General features: G+C 43.0%; 1 protein-coding gene across 1 annotated transcript; it reads right to left on the reverse strand.

Annotated features, from left to right (window-relative positions):
- Positions 1-876: 876 nt before the first annotated feature.
- Positions 877-10,591, reverse strand: LOC145858071 (low choriolytic enzyme-like). Its single transcript, XM_082956206.1, has 11 exons — positions 10,461-10,591; positions 10,252-10,317; positions 10,050-10,106; positions 9,837-9,905; positions 9,649-9,698; positions 4,880-4,961; positions 4,656-4,770; positions 4,296-4,468; positions 3,214-3,295; positions 1,285-1,406; positions 877-1,169 (listed from the first exon to the last, which is right to left on the reverse strand). Exons 1-11 carry the CDS (start codon positions 10,495-10,497, stop codon positions 1,165-1,167), a joined length of 858 nt encoding a protein of 285 aa, XP_082812332.1. The 5' UTR covers positions 10,498-10,591; the 3' UTR covers positions 877-1,164.
- Positions 10,592-21,981: the final 11,390 nt, after the last annotated feature.

Here is a 21,981-nt window from a genome sequence, read left to right on the forward strand (position 1 = left end):
GTTACAACAGTTCTGTCAGGAGGAATGGGCCAAAATTCACCCAACTTTTTGTGGGAAGCTTGTGGAAGGCTACCCAAAATGTTTGACCCAAGTTAAACAATTTAAAGGCAATGCTACCAAATACTAATTGAGTGTGTGTAAACTTCTGACCCACTGGGAATGTGATGAAAGATATAAAAGCGGAAATAAATCTTGATTATTCTGACATTTCATTCTTAAAATATAGTGGTGATCCTAACTGACCTAAGACAGGGAATTTTTACTAGGATTAAATGCCAGGAATTGTTTAAAACTGAGTTTAAATGTATTTGGCTAAGGCGTATGTAAACTTCTGACTTCAACTGTAGATATTCCACAAAAAAAATCTGCCTTATCCAGCTACAATAGTTATTTACAACATTGTCGACACTATTTCTGATCAATTTGATATTTTAATGGACAAAAAAGGCATTCAAAAACAAGGACATTTCTAAGTGACCCCAAACTTTTGAACGGTTGTGTGTATACATCTTTATGTATATTGGTTTAGCATTCCTTGCATAAAGGTGGGCCACTTCCATGGTACCGGTTATCCTGAGTTGAGCTCAAGAGTTCACCAAAGTTACCTCGCCAACTCAAGCCTGTTTCATAGTACACCCTTCTAGAGGGCGAAATTGTTATTTTGGTGAGTCTATGATCCCTGCTCTCTAAGTCCTGATACAGCATCAACATTAAATAATTTGTTGCCTAGGTAGTCGGCCAAGTTTAAGGAATAACTCACCATTAATTTAAGTCTCTCCTGCTATGCTAGATCTACTTCTTCTCTGATCCCACCTTGGGATGTATGATGAGCATAGCTGAGAAGGTCCATTATAGAATGAAACAGAACACTGCAAGCAACATCACACTGACTGGATTCTTTTCAGTCTAGGTCATTTTATTTATTTCCAAGACAAGTGCAGTGGTATAGGCCTAATTCAAGGCAGCAAGAGCACACAGGAGAAATTAAACTACTGCCTGCTGCCAGACACACATATAATCCATCAGAAAGCTTTAAGGGACTTGTTCAACTTATTCATTGTTGAGAAGTTAAAATGTCAGTGCCATTTGTGTTGGAATCTTCAGTCGACAGCAGCGGTGTTGAAATCTTCTTCGATGGTGTCATAAATGCTAAACTGTGCGTTGTTATTCTGTGAAAGACAAGACATGAACATGGTTAGAATACAGTGCGATAATGACTGCATTTACAAAGGCAGCCCAACTCTGATATTTTTCCTGTCTCTGTGTGTGCGCGCATGTCTTTACCACATTGATAGAGTTTGTTAAGGCGTGTTATGTCCAGGGGGCTCAGGTGATTTCTCTGTCCAATCTGGACTCCCCTCTTCTTGGAGTGAATAGTGGGGTTACGGTTTGATGAGAAGTAGTATCTGCCAGGAGAAACCCAACAATGGGGGATTAGAGGACTTGCTACTTTAACACAAGGACTGCGTCACAATGCCACCCTAATCCCAATATAGTGCACATAGTTTGACCAGAGCCCAGGTAAACAATAGTGACCTAAATAGGGAACCATTTAGTACACACAGGGAAATGTTACTTGAGCTGGATACTGTACAGTCGTGGCCAAAAGTTGAGAGAATGACACAAATATTAATTTCTACAAAGTTTGCTGCTTCAGTGTCTTTAGATATTTTTGTCAGATGTTACTATGGAACACGGAAGTATAATTACAAGCATTTCATAAGTGTCAAAGGCTTTTATTAACAATTACATTCAAGTTGATGCAAAGAGTCAATATTTGCAGTGTTGACCCTTCTTTTTCAAGACCTCTGCAATCCGCCCTGGCATGCTGTCAATGAACTTCTGGGCCATATCCTGACTGATGGCAGCCCATTCTTGCATAATCAATGCTTGGAGTTTGTCAGAATTTGTGGGGTTTTGTTTGTCCACCCGCCTCTTCAGGATTGACCACAAGTTGTCACTGGGATTAGGGTCTGGGGAGTTTCCTGAACATGGACCCAAAATGAGCGATATTTTGTTCCCCGAGCCACTTAGTTATCACTTTTGCCTTATGGCAAGGTGCTCCATCATGCTGGAAAAGGCATTGTTCGTCACCAAACAGTTCCTGGATGGTTGGTACCATTCTTTATTCATGGCTGTGTTCTTAGGCAAAATTGTGAGTGAGCCCACTACCTTGGCTGAGAAGCAACCCCACACGTGAATGGTCTCAGGATGCTTTACTGTTGGCATGACACAGGACTGATGGTAGCGCTCACCTTGTCTTCTCCGGACAAGCTTTTTTCCGGATGCCCCAAACAATCGGAAAGGGGATTGATCAGAGAAAATGACTTTACCCCAGTCCTCAGCAGTCCAATCCCTGTACCTTTTGCAGAATATCAGTCTGTCCCTGATGTTTTTCCTGGAGAGAAGTGGCTTCTTTGCTGCCCTTCTTGACATCCTCCAAAAGTCTTCGCCTCACTGTGCATGCAGATGCACTCACACCTGCCTGCTGCCATTCCTGTACTGGTGGTGCCCCGATCCCGCAGCTGAATCAACTTTAGGAGACAGTCCTGGCGCTTGCTGGGCTTCAGGGCACCCAAGAAAGTCTTCTTCACAACAATTGAACCGCTCTCCTTGAAGTTCTTGATGATGCGATAAATGGTTGATTTAGGTGCAATCTTGCTGGCAGCAATATCCTTGCCTGCGAAGCCCTTTTTGTGCAAAGCAATGATGACGGCACGTGTTTCCTTGCAGGTAACAATGGTTGACAGAGGAAGAACAATGATTCCAAGCACCACCCTCCTTTTGAAGCTTCCAGTCTGTTATTCGAACTCAATCAGCATGACAGAGTGATCTCCAGCCTTGTCCTCATCAACACTCACACCTGTGTTAACGAGAGAATCACTGACATGAGATCAGCTGGTCCTTTTGTGGCAGGGCTGATATGCAGCGGAAATGTTTTTGGGGGATTCAGTTCATTTTCATGGCAAAGAGGGACTTTGCAATTAATTGCAATTCATCTGATCACTCTTTATAACATTCTGGAGTATATGCAAATTGCCATCATACAAACTGAGGCAGCAGACTGAAAATGTTGAGAATGACACAAATATACTTTTGCCCACGACTGTACACAGTCACAAAACTAATATTTACTTATTGCTAGCAGTTTAAAAACAAGGTGAGTAAAATTAGGACTTTAGTGGGAATAAGGAGGAGAGGAGTATGACTGACGTTCCGTAGTGCATTATGGAGTCGTAGTCATAGGGCAGGTCCTGAGTGTCTCCTTTCTTCACCTTAAAATTATTTTCTTTTCCTGGAAGTTAAAAGAGGCAGATGTGACTGGTGGACACTGCTGGGTGTGAATGTGATATAGGGGAATGAAAATGGAAATGTAGACAAGTTGAGATGGAAACCATTAAGTTGAACCTCTAGCAGGAGGAAACTCTACAGGATTCAAGGCATGAATATTTCATCTTACCTAATGAAACCCATTGCGGGTGGTAATGTAACAAAACTGCCTTCAAAACGAGCTTACATGTTATCCCAGGATACCCATTACGGGTGGCAACTGTAAAAGGTATATTTTACACCAGGATACCCATTACGGGTGGTAACTGTAGATGACAACGTAGTGTTATTCGCGTCAGGCAAATTTAGCGAACAAGGTTGCTGCGTTCACGCCAGGGAAAATTCACAGGAGTAAACGAATTCAGTTTAATTCTACATAATTGGAAATGAGTCTGAAATACATAGTTATGCATAGTATTGGTCTCAAACTGAAGAACACTGATGGTTACTGGTGTAAGATTCTCTGGTGTTTACAGAACTGGTGCTGTGAGATTAGGATATCAGGATTCAAGGTAGCTCTGATATTAGGCTATCAGGACCTGCTTAGACAAAGCAACTTCAACAGTAGAGAAAAGGGTTGCAATGTATGGGGAAATGAATGGCTGCAGTATTTCCGTTATAATAAGTACATGATAAATGGAACGTTAAGGCATAAATGTATGAAAGACTATTCTTATTTTAAACTAAAGTGGTTCTGTCCTTGTGGTATGTAGTGTTTCATGTTGTGTGGACCCCAGGAAGAGTAACTGCTGCTTAGGCAGTACCTAATAAAATACTAAATGTCAATAGTTATTCTATACGGTCTTCACTCCAGACCACAAAAAGCTGAATCAGGTATGTTAGTGTTGGGCTGCTACTAAAGCCTGCACACTGCAGCTCTTCATGGGACAAATTGACCAGCCCTGCCCCTGATCCACATGCACTGCCCCTGAGGTGGTTTAGTATGTTGTGTTGGTGTGAGTTACCTGGGACCACGTTGTCCCACTGTATGGTGACGTATTGGTCACGGTCTGGCCGTGTGTGCTCGTGGTGCAGGCCCAGGGCATGCATCAGCTCATGACACAGGTTCCCCACGTTACAGGCTCTACCGAAGTACACAGACTGGGCCCCGCCCTGGAAACCTACATACGACGCACAGCTAGAGTTAAGCGAAGAGAGATAAAGGTGAGAGAAGCGGGAGGAGAGAAATGGAGGAGAAAGAGGGGATATGACAGGAAGAGAGGAAAAATAAAGGATTGAACACAGGAAAAGGAAGGAGAGGTTGTGAGTTAACTGGAAACTGCTGGGAAGGAGAGAATGTGTTAATGTGCCCACTTTGGACTCACCCTGTCCCAGAGATGAACTCTATGTAGTTCATCTCATTGGTGTATTCGTGGAAGCGGATACACGTCTGGTCTGAAATAAGCTTGAACGCTGCTAGTATAGTTTCCTTTCTGTCCACTGTGTGGATCAGAGACAATCTACCATTAGACGGTGCATATCATTCTCACTGTATTAGAAAACATCTAGTGTTACAGTGTTCATCTCTCCTACTGTATTCGACACTCACCCAGATAATCGTTGATCTTGTAGGGGATAGAAGCGACGCCTTCATTCTCAGGCCAAAGTGACTTCACAGCTAATCGGTCTTCCTGTAGGACAAACACCTAGTCTTAAATCCAGCTGTCGCTAGAGAGTATAGGCCTCAGATTAATTCAATTGTTATTTCCGCGTTTCCCCTATGAATGTTTTTAAGTTCTAAAATGGTCAAACTATTTCAGTATTCACTTAAATGACTAAAACCAGACTAAGTATGTAGAAAAAAAAGAAAGGAGCAATATACAGTGTACTTTCCATGACAGACTGACCAGGTGAATGCTATGATCCTTATTGAGGTCACCTGTTCAATCAGTGTATATGAAGAGACCATGGATCATATCTATATGCCATTCAGAGGGTGAATGGGCAGGACAAAATATTGAAGTACCTTTGATCAGGGTATGGTCGGTACCAGACTCACCAGTTTGAGTGTGTCAAGAACTGCAACGTTGCTGGGTATTTCACACTCAGTTTCCCGTGTGTGTGTTAAGAATGGTCCACCACCCAAAGGACATCCAGCCAATGGCAGTCCAGTGGTCGAAAATGGGTGACACGAATTGTGCAGAGCAACAGACGGGCTACAGTTATAGTCAATTGACAGTCCAGTAAAACATTTGTTCCCAAAGACCCCAAAAATGCTCAGCTCGTAGAACCTTGACACAAATGGGGTATGGCAGAGTTCCACTTCTTTCAGCAAAAAACTTGTTGCAGTGGACTAAGGAAACACTGGACACAGGAGAATTGGAAAAACGTCTGGTATGATAAATGCCGTTTTTTTGCAATTTCACGCTGATGGGAGGACTAGGGTATGAAGAAAACCACATGCATCCATCATGCCGTTTGTCAACATTACAGGCTGGTGAGTGGCAGTGGTATGCTTTGGGGTGCCTTTTCATGGCACACGTTGGGCCCCATGATAAAAGTTGAGCAACGTTTGAATGTCTTAACATAATTGAAAATCAGGTGCATCCCTTCCTGGCAGCAGTGCTTGCCTACGGAGCCGTGAGGGGAACGGCACCTCTGTACCTTCAGGCTCTGATCAGTCCCTACACCCAAAGGGCACTGCGTTCATCCACCTCTGGCCTGCTCGCCTCCCTACCTCTGCGGAAGCACAGTTCCCGCTCAGCCCAGTCAAAACTGTTCACTGCTCTGGCACCCAAATGGTGGAACAAGCTCCCTCACGACGCCAGGACAGCGGAGTCAATCACCACCTTCCGGAGACACCTGAAACCCCACCTCTTTAAGGAATACCTGGGATAGGATAAAGTAATCCTTCTAACCCTCCTCCCCCCCTAAAAAAGATAGATGTACTATTGTGAGGTGATTGCACCAATTTTTAAGTCGCTCTGGATAAGAGCGTCTGCTAAATGACGTAAATGTAATGTAAATGCAGTGTATCCATCTGTGAATTGATTTTTTCAGCAGGATAATGCCCCATGCCACAAGGCTAGGATTGTCCAGGAATGGTTCCACGAAAATTACAGTGAATTCAGCTTAGTGCAGTGGCCTGACCAGTCACCAGATTGCAATCCAATTAAGTATCTGTGGGATGAGATGGAACGAGCCATTTCGGATTAGAGATCCACTACCAGCCAACTGGGCACAATGGTGGGAAGCATTGAGGAAATCATGGGGCCAGCATTCCTGTGGAATGCTTGACACCTTGTAGAGTCCATGACCTGACGAATTGAGGCTTTTCTGAGGGCAAAGGGGGGTGCAACTCAATGTTAGGTGTTCCGAATGTTTTGTAGACTAATATATATATACACACACAGTGGGGAGAACAAGTATTTGATAACCTGCAAAAATCGGCAGTGTTTCCTACTTACAAAGCATGTAGAGGTCTGTAATTTTTATCATAGGTACACTTCAACTGTGAGAGACGGAATCTAAAACAAAAATCCAAAAATCACATTGTATGATTAAGTAATTCATTTGCATTTTATTGCATGACATAAGTATTTGATACATCAGAAAAGCAGAACTTAATATTTGGTACAGAAACCTTTGTTTGCAATTGCAGAGATCATACGTTTCCTGTAGTTCTTGACCAGGTTTGCACACACTGCAGCAGGGATTTTGGCCCACTCCTCCATACAGACCTTCTCCAGATCCTTCAGGTTTCGGGGCTGTCGCTGGGCAATACGGACTTTCAGCTCCCTCCAAAGATTTCTATTGGGTTCCGGTCTGGAGACTGGCTAGGCCACTCCAGGACCTTGAGATGCTTCTTACGGAGCCACTCCTTAGTTGCCATGGCTGTGTGTTTCGGGTCGATGTCATGCTGGAAGACCCAGCCACGACCCATCTTCAATGCTCTTTCTGAGGGAAGGAGGTTGTTGGCCAAGATCTCGCGATACATGGCCCCATCCATCTTCCCCTCAATACGGTGTAGTCGTCCTCTCCCCTTTGCAGAAAAGCATCCCCAAAGAATGATGTTTCCACCTCCATGCTTCACGTTTGGGATGGTGTTCTTGGGGTTGTACTCTTCCTTCTTCTTCCTCCAAACACGGCGAGTGGAGTTTAGACCAAAAAGCTCTATTTTTGTCTCATCAGACCACATGAACTTCTCCCATTCCTCCTCTGGATCATCCAGATGATCATTGGCAAACTTCAGACGGGCCTGGACATGTGCTGGCTTGAGCAGGGGGATCTTGCATGCGCTGCAGGATTTTAATCCATGACGTCGTAGTGTGTTACTAATGGTTTTCTTTGAGACTGTGGTCCCAGCTCTCTTCAGGTCATTGACCAGGTCCTGCCGTGTAGTTCTGGGCTGATCCCTCACCTTCCTCATGATCATTGATGCCCCACGAGGTGAGATCTTGCATGGAGCCCCAGACCGAGGGTGATTGACCGTCATCTTGAACTTCTTCCATTTTCTAATAATTGCGCCAACAGTTGTTGCCTTCTCACCAAGCTGCTTGCCTATTGTCCTGTAGCCCATCCTAGCCTTGTGCAGGTCTACAATTTTATCCCTGAGGTCCTTACACAGCTCTCTGGTCTTGGCCATTGTGGAGAGGTTGGAGTCTGTTTGAGTGTGTGGACAGTTGTCTTTTATACAGGTAAAGAGTTCAAACAGGTGCAGTTAATACAGGTAATGAGTGGAGAACAGGAGGGCTTCTTAAAGAAAAACTAACAGGTCTGTGAGAGCCGGAATTCTTACTGGTTGGTAGGTGATCAAATACTTATGTCATGCAATAAAATGCAAATTAATTACTTAAAAATCATACAATGTGATTCTGGATTTTTGTTTTAGGTTCCGTCTCTCACAGTTGAAGTGTACCTATGATAAAAATTACAGACCTCTACATGCTTTGTGAGTAGGGAAACCTGCAAAATCGGCAGTGTATCAAATACCTGTTCTCCCCACTGTATATATATTTGAAGATATTTTAGAAGAAAAAAAAGGAAAAAAATCACCTAAATAATAAACTAAAACTGTGCAATTGGCAACGCCCACTACGATTTAAATTGAGATTGTCGTCACTGGCCGACACAATAAATCTATTATTTGCATGACTCACTGTGCAATAGTGAGTAACATGAATTTTGAATGACTACCTCATCTCTGTAACCCACGCATACAATTATCTGTAAGGTCTCGAACAAGCAGTGAATTTCAAACATATTTAACTACAACGACCTATTGGTTTTCAAATAACTTGCATAAGGCACCTATTGGTAGATGGGTAAAAAAGCAGACATTGAATATCCCTTCGAGCATGGTGAAGTTAATAATTACACTTTGGATGGTGAATCAATACACCCAGTCCATACAAAGATACAGGTGTCTTTCCTAAGTCAGTTGCCAGAGAAGAAGGAAACCGCTCAGGGATTTAAGATCCTAGAGGAAATCCTGGTTTAGTCTGTTCTACCATTTTTTTTTACATTTTAGTCATTTAGCAGACGCCCTTATCCAGAGCGACTTACAGTAGTGAATACATACATATCATACCATTTCATGCTTTTTTTTTGTACTGGCCCCCCGTGGGAATCGAACCCACAACCCTGGCGTTGCACACACCCTGCTGGCGTTGCAAACACCTTGCTCTACCAACTAAGCCACAGGGAAGACTACCAGACACTGGGAGCATAATTCACCTTTCTGCAGGACAAGAACCTAAAACACAAGTGCAAATCTGCACTGGAGTTGCTTAGCAAGAAGACAATGTTCCCGAGTGGCCAAGTTACAGTTCTGACAAATCTACGGCAAGACCTGAAAATGGTTGTTTAGTAGTAATCAACAACCAATTTGACAGCTTGAATAACGCACTGTACCAGCTTCTGGTATACACAGACTGAAACTAATGACTGCAAAATCGTTCAAGGTTTCTTTACAAGACAGAATGTTGAATAAAACGACATTGAAACTTACTCTACTGGTGGTCCGTGGTGTTGATCCTTCAGATGGTCAAAATATCCACAGGAAAGTACTGTTAACACAACTTTTTAGAGTGGCGGTACTGAAGTTGAAATTTCTATCACCTGGCACTTCAGTTAGTATGCATGCATTGTATATTTTTCCTGTGGATATTTTGGCTCAAATTTCAACCATCTGAAGGACCAACACCATGGACAACCGGTAGAGCAAGTTCAAATGTAATTCTGTTCAACAATCTGGCTTGAATGATTTTGCAGTCATTAGCTTCAGGCTGTGTATACCAGAAGGTGGTATCAATCTGATTCATCAGCCTAAAAAAAAATATGCAGTAACAGGACAGAAAGCAGGGATAATAGACTCACCGAAACCAGAATGTCTCCCTCCACGATAGCAAGGTCGAACTGTAAGTCCTCTGTAACAGAGAGAGGGTCTGAAACAACCACACTGATACAACATGTACTAGTTACAAGTCACTACCTCCAGTGCCATTAAAGTCCAGACCTCGCAGTAGAGGTCCAGGATTGTGCGCTTCATCTAATGAATGCGTTACCTTCTCTGGTTTCAGGCATTTTAACCCAATCATTTTGTCTGTGGCGTGGTCCCATTGAGGCAGTAGAACCTAAAGGCAATTGTTAACATTAAACACATTTTGCAATATTTTATTTTTGATAGATAAGCCATGAACTTGAAGAAAACCAATGGAATTGTTTCTTTAGGCCCATCACACCAAGAGATTGACTTGAGAATCACAGTAGAGGCCTACCTGTGGCAGTGAAAGTCACATTTGTAGAATTGTTGATGGGGTTTGTAGAATTGTCCACTGAAAAACAGAAAGAAAATATAAAGAGGAACAGAACAACAGTTTTGCAGTGGGGCTGGCCTACATGAACTAAAAATGGTAAACAGGCCTAGTTTTCAGCCTGTAACCTTACGAAATGAGTGGTCCCCAATGCAGGCCTGCTTACCTGTGGCAGGGAAAGTAGAATTTGAAGTAGTAGCATTTGTCAAATTGGTGATGGGAACACTGCCCACTGAAATACACAAGGGTAACATAATACATGTTAAATAATAACATGGTGAACCAATTGGCGTCTACAGTGGAACTGGCCTGGCCTAACTGAAATGGAAAACACTCAAAAGTAGGATGTCACGAAAACAAAATGACTGGTCCTACCTTGGACAACCCAGATGAGAATCAGAAACCAAACCATGTTGAAACAACGATTGTCCCCCAAGATTTGGGAGAAAAAAAACAACCAGAGAAACAGCACAAACAAATGTGTTCAATAGCTCTCCTTCCAGTCAAATAGTGGGTAGGGCAGCAATCACAAAAGAACAGGTGTGTTCTCCTTCTTCTTCTTCTTCTTCGGTGAGGTTTAAAGACGGTTGGCATCCAATATGTTGCATTATCGCCCTCTACTGAACTATCGTATGAATCCATTACCTTTGTGATACAAAATGGGAAAAGGGGAAATGTGAAAATTTAAAAAAATATATATATTTAATGACTCTACTAACTAACCCTACACTCATTAAAACCCATCACCTTATTCCACTGCTTTAACCCTATCTTAACCTACCCCGGGCCAACGACCCGAGAGGACGAGACACTACCACTCAACACACCCTGTAACTCTTCTCTCGTACCCCCAAGTACTTCTCTGCAGCTGCCACCACAACATCTATTTTCTATGACTTACGTGTCATCTCTGCGGTACAGCAGATAACAATTGCTATGAATGCTAAGCCAACCTCACTGAAACATATATCACTCATTGGCCTATCCCTCTGTTCTGGCAAAGATCTACTATTCACAGGGATTCTCTCTGAATCCCTCACCCTCCACTACCTTCTTCACTTCCTCCGCATACAACATCTTCTGCACTACAATGACCCTGGCCACCTAAACCTGCCTCTCTCGCACCAGACACCTCCACTTAGGGTTACCTTCACCGACTCAACGGCACCCACCATCTTTTCCACCCAACTTGAAACCGACCATGGATCAGACAAAAGGCCTGGTTCCACCTTCTTCAAAAATCTTACTCCCACTGAACCAATCGTATCTTTATCATAACCATGCCCATCAATGGAAGAATTGGGCTCCAAGCTCCTCACAACAACTTCTACCCCTTCCACTCTGTTTGAAATTGATAGCAATCTTCCTCGACATACCCTCTCCCTTGTCATTGCTATCTTCAACAGATACAAACCCATCCTCTGCCTCCTTCAGTCTTTTCAACCTCCTCTCTCTTTCCCTCCAATCCTCCTCCCTTGACCAGTATAGACAGTGTTAATGTGCATCCATAGTATATAGTGAGCAGTACTGTGCATAATGTAGCAGATATAGGAATGCCCTCATGCAGGAACACCCCGAAATGTGGGCTGCAGTTGCACACTATTGACAGAAAGACACATCAACCTCAGATAAAGCATCCGAGACAGCAAAACAGCGCTCCTCTGTCTTAGTATGTGTAGGCCATGTATCTGATGCCGTCTGGTCAAAAAGCATATAGCATGTCATACAGCCACAGTTGTAGAGCGGTCAGACTTTCTGGATGTTTAGTTCAGTCCTATGTGTTCTCTGGCAAATCTCTGATATCTTGTCGTGGATCTTGGCTATGATGGTGGGCTCCCTATTGACAGAAAATAAATATCTGCTGTGGGAAACCGTGTAGACAGTGTTAGTGTTCATGTATAGTGCAGTATAGACAGTGGTAATGTGCGTCCATAGTATAGAGTAGTGAACAGTACTGTCCATAATGTAGCATAGAGCCCATGTCGTATGTCCAGAGTGTTCCCAGAGTGGTATACCAAGAAGCAAGCTAGATCTACTCAGGGTCTTTTAAATCTAGCCAGCTTCAGTTAGCTTCACATTCCAGCTCAGGCTTCATCCGTACTACGATGGTGGATTTTGCTTGTCCACCTGACGCAAAAGGCTGTCACATGCTTCCCAGTCGAAACAGTTTAAGCTTATACATTTTGTGAAGTTCATTTTGGTGTTTGGTAGGTTTTTTTCAGCTGTTTGCGTACACCAATTTTTTTGTTGAGGCAAGTCGAAGTTTGGTAGTCAAAGTCTACACCCCTTCATCAGTGATTGGTTCACAGTAGGGGTGGGAACTATGGACGGGATTCTTCAATGAAGTGTTTGCTATCATTCACTTGAGAATTACTGCACTAAACTGATGTGTAATTGCGCGTCTAAGACCTCCTCTGCAAAAATATAAAAAATTCAATACAGATTTCTTGATGTATCTACTTTGAGGAAGTGTTTCTGGCTATATTGTTACTACGGTGGCTCAAGAGAGACAAACAGTAATATTGCCTCTTTCTCCTAGTTTTTCAAGCCAAGGTCTTTAGGAAGTGTGAGCACAGAAGTTTGCATCGCCTAGCCGAGTTCTGCTAGGAACAAACTGAACCTATGTATGGGGACGTCTTTACTCTAGAATAGTTATTGCAAATTTTATCAGGCTATGGTGTAAAATAGTCCAAATTAGAGCCATCTTATGGGCAAAAGTGCCATATTTTATTATCTATTGTTAACGTCTTTGATATGCTTATCAATGCACAAGCCCCTTCCTCCCCCACTCCTATCGATCTTATTTCATTGGTCCTCGCAAATCAGACACTTCATTCAGGATATATGAGAAAGCTCCGAGTTAGCCTACCCCAGAGAAGGTTCGTTTTAGAGGATTTGTTGCCTTGGAAATGTACACTGAAAAGAAATATACACACATGTAAAGTGTTGGTCCCATGTTTCATGAGCTGAAATAAAAAATCTCAAAAATATTCCATATGCAAAAAAAGCTTATTTCTCTCATTTTGTGCACAAATTTGTTTACATCGCTGTTAGTGAGCGTTTCTCCGTAATCCATCCACCTGACAGGTGTGGCATATCAAGAAGCTGATTAAATAGCATGATCATTACACAGGTGCACCTTGTGCTGGGGACAATACAAATCCCCTAAAATGCGCAGTTGTGTCACAATACAATGCCACAGATGCCTCAAGTTTTGAGGGATTGTGCAATTGGCATGCTGACTGCAGGAATGTCCACCAGAGCTGTTGCTAGATAATTGAATGTTAATTTTTCAACCATAAGGTTCCTCAAACATCATTTTAGAGAATTTGTAGCCACGCTGGGAGGGAGGCTGACAAGTATTTGCATATAATAATGCCTTTTTGTGGGGACAAACTCATTCTGATTGGCTGGGCCTGGATGCAAGTGGGTGCGCCCTCCAAGGCCCACCCAATGGCTGTGCCCCTGTACAGTCATGTGAAATCCATAGATTAGGGACTAATGAATTCATTTCAATTGACCTCCTTATATGGACTGTAACTCAGTAAATTCTTTGAAGTTGCATTTATATTGGTCTTCCGAGTGGCGAAGCGGTCTGAAGCACTGCATCTCAGTGCAAGAGGCGTCACTAAAGTCCCTGGTTTGAATCCAGGCTGTATCACATTCGGCCGTGATTGGGAGTCCCATAGGGTGACGCACAATTGTAAAACAATCTGTAATGTTGCAATTATACATTCATGCAGGAGCAAATACAATGATTGCACTAGTGCATATGCGTGAAAGTGGTCTGCACACAGCACATTATCCCCGGAGATGCCAAACTCGGGCAAAGTGTCCCCCATATGACGTCACAGTGATGTCATAATGAGTGGGGGGAAAAAACACCTGCATCAGAGACAGTGCAAAGATTTTCATACTCTGCCACATCCTGAAGAGTTACCTTGTTGTACAATGTCTACCATTTACAACTGGAATCTACATTGAAATTACAACACGTACAGTTTTTATTATGAATACATTTCTTTCTTGTTGTCCCATGATTTTCACTTAGCAAAAAGAGTTAATGTCAACGCGAAACTGAATGTGAGGACGAACAAAGGTACTTTTTACATAGTCCTATGTGCATCCCAAATCAACCCTATAAAGTACATTATCAGCCATGGTCAAAAGTAGTACACTATGTAGGGAATAGGGTCCCATCAGAGGACAAACACTCATGATGCATCATGGACAGTAGCTGTGAAGTGATACACATTGCTACAGTGTGGTTTTTACTATGTTTATGAGCTTACTAGTACTAAATATACTGTATTTCAAACATAGAAGTGGATTAATTGGATAATAGGCCTATGTGGCTCTGGTGATTTGTTGTCTGTCAGGGTGGGTGTGGTCTCCCATGGCACCACATTACATCACAATCGTGATGTCATAAATAATTGTATTCTGAAATGATGACAGCCTAAATGGTTTGCCATTTACGGCAACACTTACAAGTTCAATTCAGGGTCAAAATCATTGCTATATTTTGGATGGTTATTTTTGAAGTGATTGATTGGTGGTAAGTAGTTGTGACCACTTGTGATTTAGTGTGAAAAGGCCTACTTTGTGACACAATTTAATTGTGATGATTTAAATAATATAATAATATTTTTAAGCCATATTGTACCTTTTTCAGGATTACTGTAATTGAAGGAACTATGGGAAAGTTCTCCTTCCCAAGGCTCATCATAAGAATGGTTAGAATCTCTTTTCTCTCACCACCCTCATAGTCAAAACTCCAGTGATTTAAAATCATCACTTTGACATACAGGTCTATGAGCTTTTCTAAGATTGAAAATAACAATAACCTCATTACTAACTGCATGTTTGTCATCATTTTCATTTCTAGCCATGGGCAAATCGGACTGCACAGGACGATTTCTGCACAGGAACTACTGAACTCCACAGGCCCAGAACACACCAGCCTCACAACTCCTCACAACTCCCCAGCCTTAATGTAAGTCCCATCTGCAGGCTAAATCTACGACCCACTAAAGTGGTCCAGACTAATCATGTATGGACAATCAGTGTAAACGTTGTACTAACTACGGCTTGATCGAGTGTCAACATTATACCTTATTGATATTCTATATCAATGAAATACAATGGAAGGTACATAATAATCCAATGCGTAAAATAAAATATACCATGTTCTATTCTCAATATCCCTACTGCCCCAAAGGTTTGTAGGCAGGGCAAGGAGGACACCGATTCAACCCAGAAGAAGAGGAAAAAGAAGAGGCTAAATGAGAAGGGAACCCAGGTTGAACTAGGCATGCGGGAGGATATCCGTGACCTTGACCTCGCCCATTGGAGATTGGCTAGAGAGACATGGAGAACTGAGCGAGGAAACATGAGGGAGATTAAGGCGCTGTATGGAGAAATATTTAGGCTGCACCAACTCTTGGAGGAGGTAACAAGAGCAGTTTTCTTTAATCAGACTTTCATATCAGTAGGTATACTGTAGTTGCTTTAGATGTTCCCAATCCTGATAAACAGAAATTAGATCTAAATAGATAGAATAGTGAAATAAGAAGGCAAGAAAAAAACTGCACATTGGAAGTATTCTGAGGAAGGTCTGCAATCTGCACTGGTAGTATTCTGAGGAAGGTCTGCATTCTGCACTGGTTGTATTCTCAGGAAGCTCTGAATTCTGCACTGGTAGTATTATTAAGAAGGTCTGCATTCTGCACTGATAGTGTTCTGAGGAAGGTCTGCGTTTTGCACTGGTAGTATTCTTAAGAAGGTCTGCATTCTGCACTGGTAGTATTCTTAGGAAGGTCTGCATTCTGCACTGGTAGTATTCTTAAGAAGGTCTGCATTCTGCACTGATAGTGTTCTGAGGAACGTCTGCGTTTTGCACTGGTAGTATTCTGAGGAAGGTCTGCATTCTGCACTGGTAGTATTCTCAGGAAGCTCTGAATTCTGCACTGGTAGTATTATTAAGAAGGTCTGCATTCTGCACTGATAGTGTTCTGAGGAAGGTCTGCATTTTGCACTGGTAGTATTCTTAAGAAGGTCTGCATTCTGCACTGGTAGTATTCTTAAGAAGGTCTAGAATCTGCACTTCTAGTATTCTGAGGAAGGTCTGCATTCTGCACTGGTAGTATTATTAAGAAGATCTGCATTATGCACTAGTAGTATTCTTAAGAAGGTCTTCATTCTGCACTGATAGTGTTCTGAGGAACGTCTGCGTTTTGCACTGGTAGTATTCTGAGGAAGGTCTAGAACCTGCACTTGTAGTATTATTAAGAAGGTCTGCATTCTGCACTGGTAGTATTCTAAGGAAGTCCTGCGTTCTTCACTGGTAGTATTCTTAAGAAGGTCTGCATTCTGCACTGATACTGTTCTGAGGAACGTCTGCGTTTTGCACTGGTTGTATTCTTAAGAAAGTCTGCATTCTGCACTGGTAGTATTCTTAAGAAGGTCTAGAATCTGCACCGGTAGTATTCTGAGGAAGGTCTGCATTCTGCACTGGTAGTATTATGAGTTCTGTCGGCATTATGCTCTGGTAGTATTCTGAGGAAGGTCTGTATTCTGAACTGATAGTATTCTGAGGAAGGCCTGCGTTCTGCACTGGTAGTATTCTTAGGAAGGTCTGCATTCTTAAAATAAAGTTGAAATAGAATGGAAGAATTCCTGAGTTGGAACGATTCCAAAAGTGTTCCCATTATCCTAATAGGCTAATATACAGTAATAAAACGTGTTTTCTCTATGATATTTATTACCCATACACATGTAATTGTATTAAGATAGTAATAACAATGACCATCAAGCTATTAAGTAATAAAAATGTGTCTGTCATCATACAGATTGGGGTGGATAAAGGGGTGATCAAGCAGCGCTCCACCTCCTCCATTCTTTGTCCCGTCTCACCGACACTGCCAGCTTTCCCCTGGTACAACCTCCACAGGTACCTCGCCAACAGCCAATCGGAGCCAGACCAGCATGCTGCCGGCACCCAGAAGGACCAATCTAAGAAACATTCAATCTTTCCCCCTCTGGACACACAGAGCTGCACCTCCCCTGAAAGATGGCCTCATTCAACGTCCAAGACGTCACACCCACACGCTTCACACCGATTTGCTGTCCCATCCCACCCCCTGGTTTCCGGCCCTCCTGCCCGGATGAGACAGACCCTTCCGCATGTCCACCCCAGGTCCCCATTGACTGGCCAGGCAAAGGTCAAGGATGAGGTCAAGAGGCCAGAGATTGCATCGTCTGAGGAATTGTCTGAGGAAGTTCAACGGAGAGGTGCAGAAATTGCGAATATGTATAAAGCACAGCTGATTGAGAGGATGGCCCAAAAGAGAAAGGAAGAGATTCTGAAGAAAAGGGTAGACAACGATGACAAGAACGATGACACTGAGGCCTCCTGCTCCTCTGCAGTAGAACAATCCAATACCCTTGCCACAGCCCCCGAGCGCCCAGCCAGCCCAGACGCCACGCCAGTGGCCGCCCGAGAGGACACTCAGGGGGACACCCAGCAGGACCTGGTAGAGGTTGTGAATGTGCTCAAGAGGCAATCATCTGATCTATACCTGCCTGACGACGTACGTGAGGAGTCACTCACATGGAAATCCATTTACGAGGAGCTGTGCCCGCTCGCTCACAGGGTGAACACAGAAGCTGACTACATCAAGGCGCTCCGCGTCATCACTGAGAAGGCTGTGACTCCCTCGTGCTCGTCTGAGGATGATGTGTCTCAGAGTGTGAGTGAGGACACAAGTCAGGAGGGGAGTAGTGAAAGTGAGGAGAGCATGAGTGGACAACAGCAGAGATGTCTACACAGGGATCCTTATGGTGAGAGGGACAGGAAGGAGATTGATAGTGGTAAAATGGAAGGGAGATATGCAACCGCCAATGCAATGTCTATGATGGCGAGCCGAGGGAAAGAAGAACTTAATGCCATGAGCTACGCAGACAGGATCAAATATTTCAAGGATGAGGCTAAGAGAAATGAAGAGATGATGAAGATCGAAAGGAGGAAGGAAAAAGCCAGGGTTGAAGAGCTCAAGAAGTGGGAAAAGAGACAGAAGAAATTGAATGAGGAGGAAAGGAAAAGGACAGAAAATATGGAAAAAAACAAGTCAGAGGAGCAGAGGAAAAGGGAGAATGCAGAGATGAAACTAAAGATCGAACATGAGAAAAAGAGACGAGAACAAGAGAAAAAGAGAGAGAAAAAAGAAAGAAAGAAGCTGGAGATGCAACAGAAGGCCCGTGAAAAAGAAGAGAAAAAGAGGGCAGAGGAAGAGAAAAAGATGGAGAAAAAGAGGGAAGAGAAGTTGAAAAAGATTGAGAAACAGAGGATGGAGGAGGAGAGGAACAGGGAAAAGGAGAGAATGAAGGTGTTGGAGATGCAGCAAAAGGCACGAGAGAAAGAAGAGAAGAGGAGGAAAGTGGAACAGAAAAGAAGATTGAAGATACAGCAGGAACAAGAGAAGGAGGAACAGAAAAGGCAGACAAGGATACGAGACGAGGATAAGAAGAGAGCAGAGCTTCAAAAAATAAAAGATCACGAGGCCAGGTTCAAGATGGAGATGGAGAAACTGTATGAGAGAGAAGAGAGGAATGCACAGATTGAAAGAGAAAAGAGGCGTGCGCTGTGTCAGAAAAAAGGGCAGACACAGAGAGCAAAACAGGTGGTGGCATACGAGGTCACATCGTCTACATCTGACGCCTCTGTGCGGAGGGAAGAGAGGGAGCAGCGTCCAGAGACCGCTCTGCGAAGAGAAGAACAAGGAAGAAGCAGAAGAAATTGGCGGACGAGTCAATGACAACTTTTGAGTAGATTATAAAAGAAAGGGAGCAGACAAAAGAAGAAATGTACAAGTCAATGCTCCTAGGTATGTTAATAGATGTAAATAAACAAAAACAAATTAGATTTTTTAAAGAGAAAAAACAAACAACAAAACGAGAAAATGAGCAAAAGCAGGAAAAAATCATAAGGAAGCCAGGCATGAGGGTGAAGAGGAGGAAACATGAGAGAGGAGGAAGGGAGACCAGAGTGGTTTATCAGGAGGGAAGTAGGATATATAGAATTCAAGTTCTGAGGACAGAATCGGGAAGGACCATGGGATAAAAGGTAAATGAGATCAGCAGTAAAGGAGAGCTGAGTGGATCAAAAGAAAGTTATGGAAAACACAAGGGGTGGCAAGATAAACAGAGACCCAGAGAAAAGAGGTGAAAACATTTTCTAACAGTAATAGAGAGGAGATGGAACTAGAATTCCAATGTACGAATGGCCAAAATAACTATCTAAATAACTAAGGATGAGCAGAAAAGGAGAAGACCAAGAGCACAGGAAAAAGAGCCAACAAACATGTCAAAAAGAAATGAAGTCTGCCTCTTCTACTTCTCTTTTAAAGTTGCTTTGGTTTCCTTTTGTCCTCTTTCTAAGCCTGTTCAAGTCTGAGATAGATGAGAAGAGCAGCCAAAGAAACAGATCTGTTGAAGCATCAATTGGAAAGGATGGGAGGGTTGGAGGAGGAGCACAGCTCCATGACTACATTAGGTAAGTGTTTACTATCAAAGCCTGTTCTCTGTAGACAACTGTATTAGTGTTGATAGAAGTTAATTTATGCAATGTCTTTCAACTCAAACACTACAATTCCTGATCTCATGTGATTATTCACCTCATGTGAGCGGGCTTTCGGATGTTTTTTTCTTGAAACAGATTGTGGCATATGAGGTCACTTTATCTGTTGAAGCATCAATAGGAAAGGATGAAAGGGAGGGAGGCAGGAAGAGGAAAACACAGAAGAGCAGATGAGGTAAGTGCTTGGGCTTGTGATGAGAGGATCGGGGCTCCAGAACTGGGGTTTATGATTGAAAATTCTCAGACAAATGTATTACTGTGAATCCCATTCGTTCAATGACTATTTGATGAATTCCTGACGGGATAATTGTTTTACAGGAGCACTCTATGTTCTGCTTCCATGTGGATTGACAACATTGCTTTCAGGAGCTGCTGGAGGACACCCTGGAAGAAGAGGGAGAGGGTCTATGATAGGCAGTTTGCCATGGGCCATAAATGGGCGTTTGGGTGTTAATTCTTCCTGCTTTATATCATACAACTTTACAATAAAAATGAATTGCAAGCATCAGCCTTTTCTGTTTGAGTGTGATCAGTGCAGTAGTAGTAAGATTGGTGTAAACCCAAGGAATATTCTGGCCTTCTAGGCAGAGTTCCTCTGTCCAGTGTCTGTGTTCTTTTGCCAAGTGTCTGTGTTCTTTTGCCCATCTTAATCTTTTTATTGGCCAGTCAGATATGGCTTTTTCTTTGCAACTTTGCCTAGAATGCCAGCATCACGGAGTCGCCTCTTCACTGTTGACGTTGAGACTGGTGTTTTGCGGGTACTATTTAATGAAGCTGCCAGTTGAGGCATCTATTTCTCAAACTAGACACTCTAATGTACTCTTGCTTAGTTGTGCACCGGGGCCTCCCACTCTTTCTATTCTGGTTATTGCCCGGTTTGCACTGTTCTGTGGAGTAGTACACAGCGTTGTACGAGATTTTCAGTTTCCGGGCAATTTCTCGCACGGAATAGCCTTAATTTCTCAGAACAAGAATAGGCTGACGAGTTTCAGAATAAAGTTCTTTGTTTCTGGCCATTTTGAGACTGTAATCGAATCCACAAATGCTGACGCTCCAGATACCCAACTAGTCTAAAGGCCAGTTTTATTGCTTCTTTAATCAGAACAGTTTTCAGCTGTGCTAACGTAATTGCAAAAGGGTTTTCTGATGATCAATTTGCCTTTTAAAATGACACATTTGCATTAGCTAACAATGTGCCATTGGAACACAGAAGTTATGGTTGCTGATAATGGGCCTCTGTACAACTATGTACAGTTGAAGTCAGAAGTTTACGTACACTTAGGTTGGAGTCATTAAAACTCGTTTTTCAACCACTCCACAAATTTCTTGTTAACAAACTAAAGTTTTGACAAGTCGGTTAGGACACCTACTGTGTGCATGACACAAGTAATTTCTCCAATAATTGTTTACAAACTGATTATTTCACTTATAATTCACTGTATCACAATTCCAGTGGTTCAGAAGTTAACATACACTAAGTTGACTGTGCCTTTAATAAACAGCTTGTAAAATTCCAGAAAATGATGTCATGGCTTTAGAAGCTTCTGATAGGCCAATTGACATCATTTTATTCAATTGGAGGTGTACCTGTAGATATACACTGCTCAAAAAATTAAAGGGAACACTTAAACAACACAATGTAACTCCAAGTCAATCACACAAGTGGCTCAGGTAGTGCAGCTCATCCAGGATGGCACATCAATGCGAGCTGTGGCAAGAAGGTTTGCTGTGTCTGTCAGAGTAGTGTCCAGAGCATGGAGGCGCTACCAGGAGACAGGCTAGTACATCAGGAGACGTGGAGGAGGCCGTAGGAGGGCAACAACCCAGCAGCAGGACCGCTACCTCCGCCTTTGTGCAAGGAGGAGCACTGCCAGAACCCTGCAAAATGACCTCCAGCAGGCCACAAATGTGCATGTGTCTGCTCAAATGGTCAGAAACAGACTCCATGAGGGTGGTATGAGGCCCAGACGTCCACAGGTGGGGGTTATGCTTACAGCCCAACACCGTGCAGGACGTTTGGCATTTGCCAGAGAACACCAAGATTGGCAAATTCGCCACTGGTGCCCTGTGCTCTTCACAGATGAAAGCAGGTTCACACTGAGCACATGTGACAGACGTGACAGAGTCTGGAGACGCCGTGAAGAACGTCCATAATTTTTAAAGAAATGTCTTCAGCTCTGATGAAACAAATATAAAACTGTTTGGCCATAATGACCAGCATTATGTTTGGAGGAAAAAGGGGGAGGCTTGCAAGCCAAA

The sequence above is a fragment of the Salmo salar genome, chromosome 01 (assembly GCF_965601325.2).
Source record: "Salmo salar chromosome 01, fSalSal1, whole genome shotgun sequence".
Taxonomy (NCBI): Eukaryota; Metazoa; Chordata; class Actinopteri; order Salmoniformes; family Salmonidae; genus Salmo; species Salmo salar.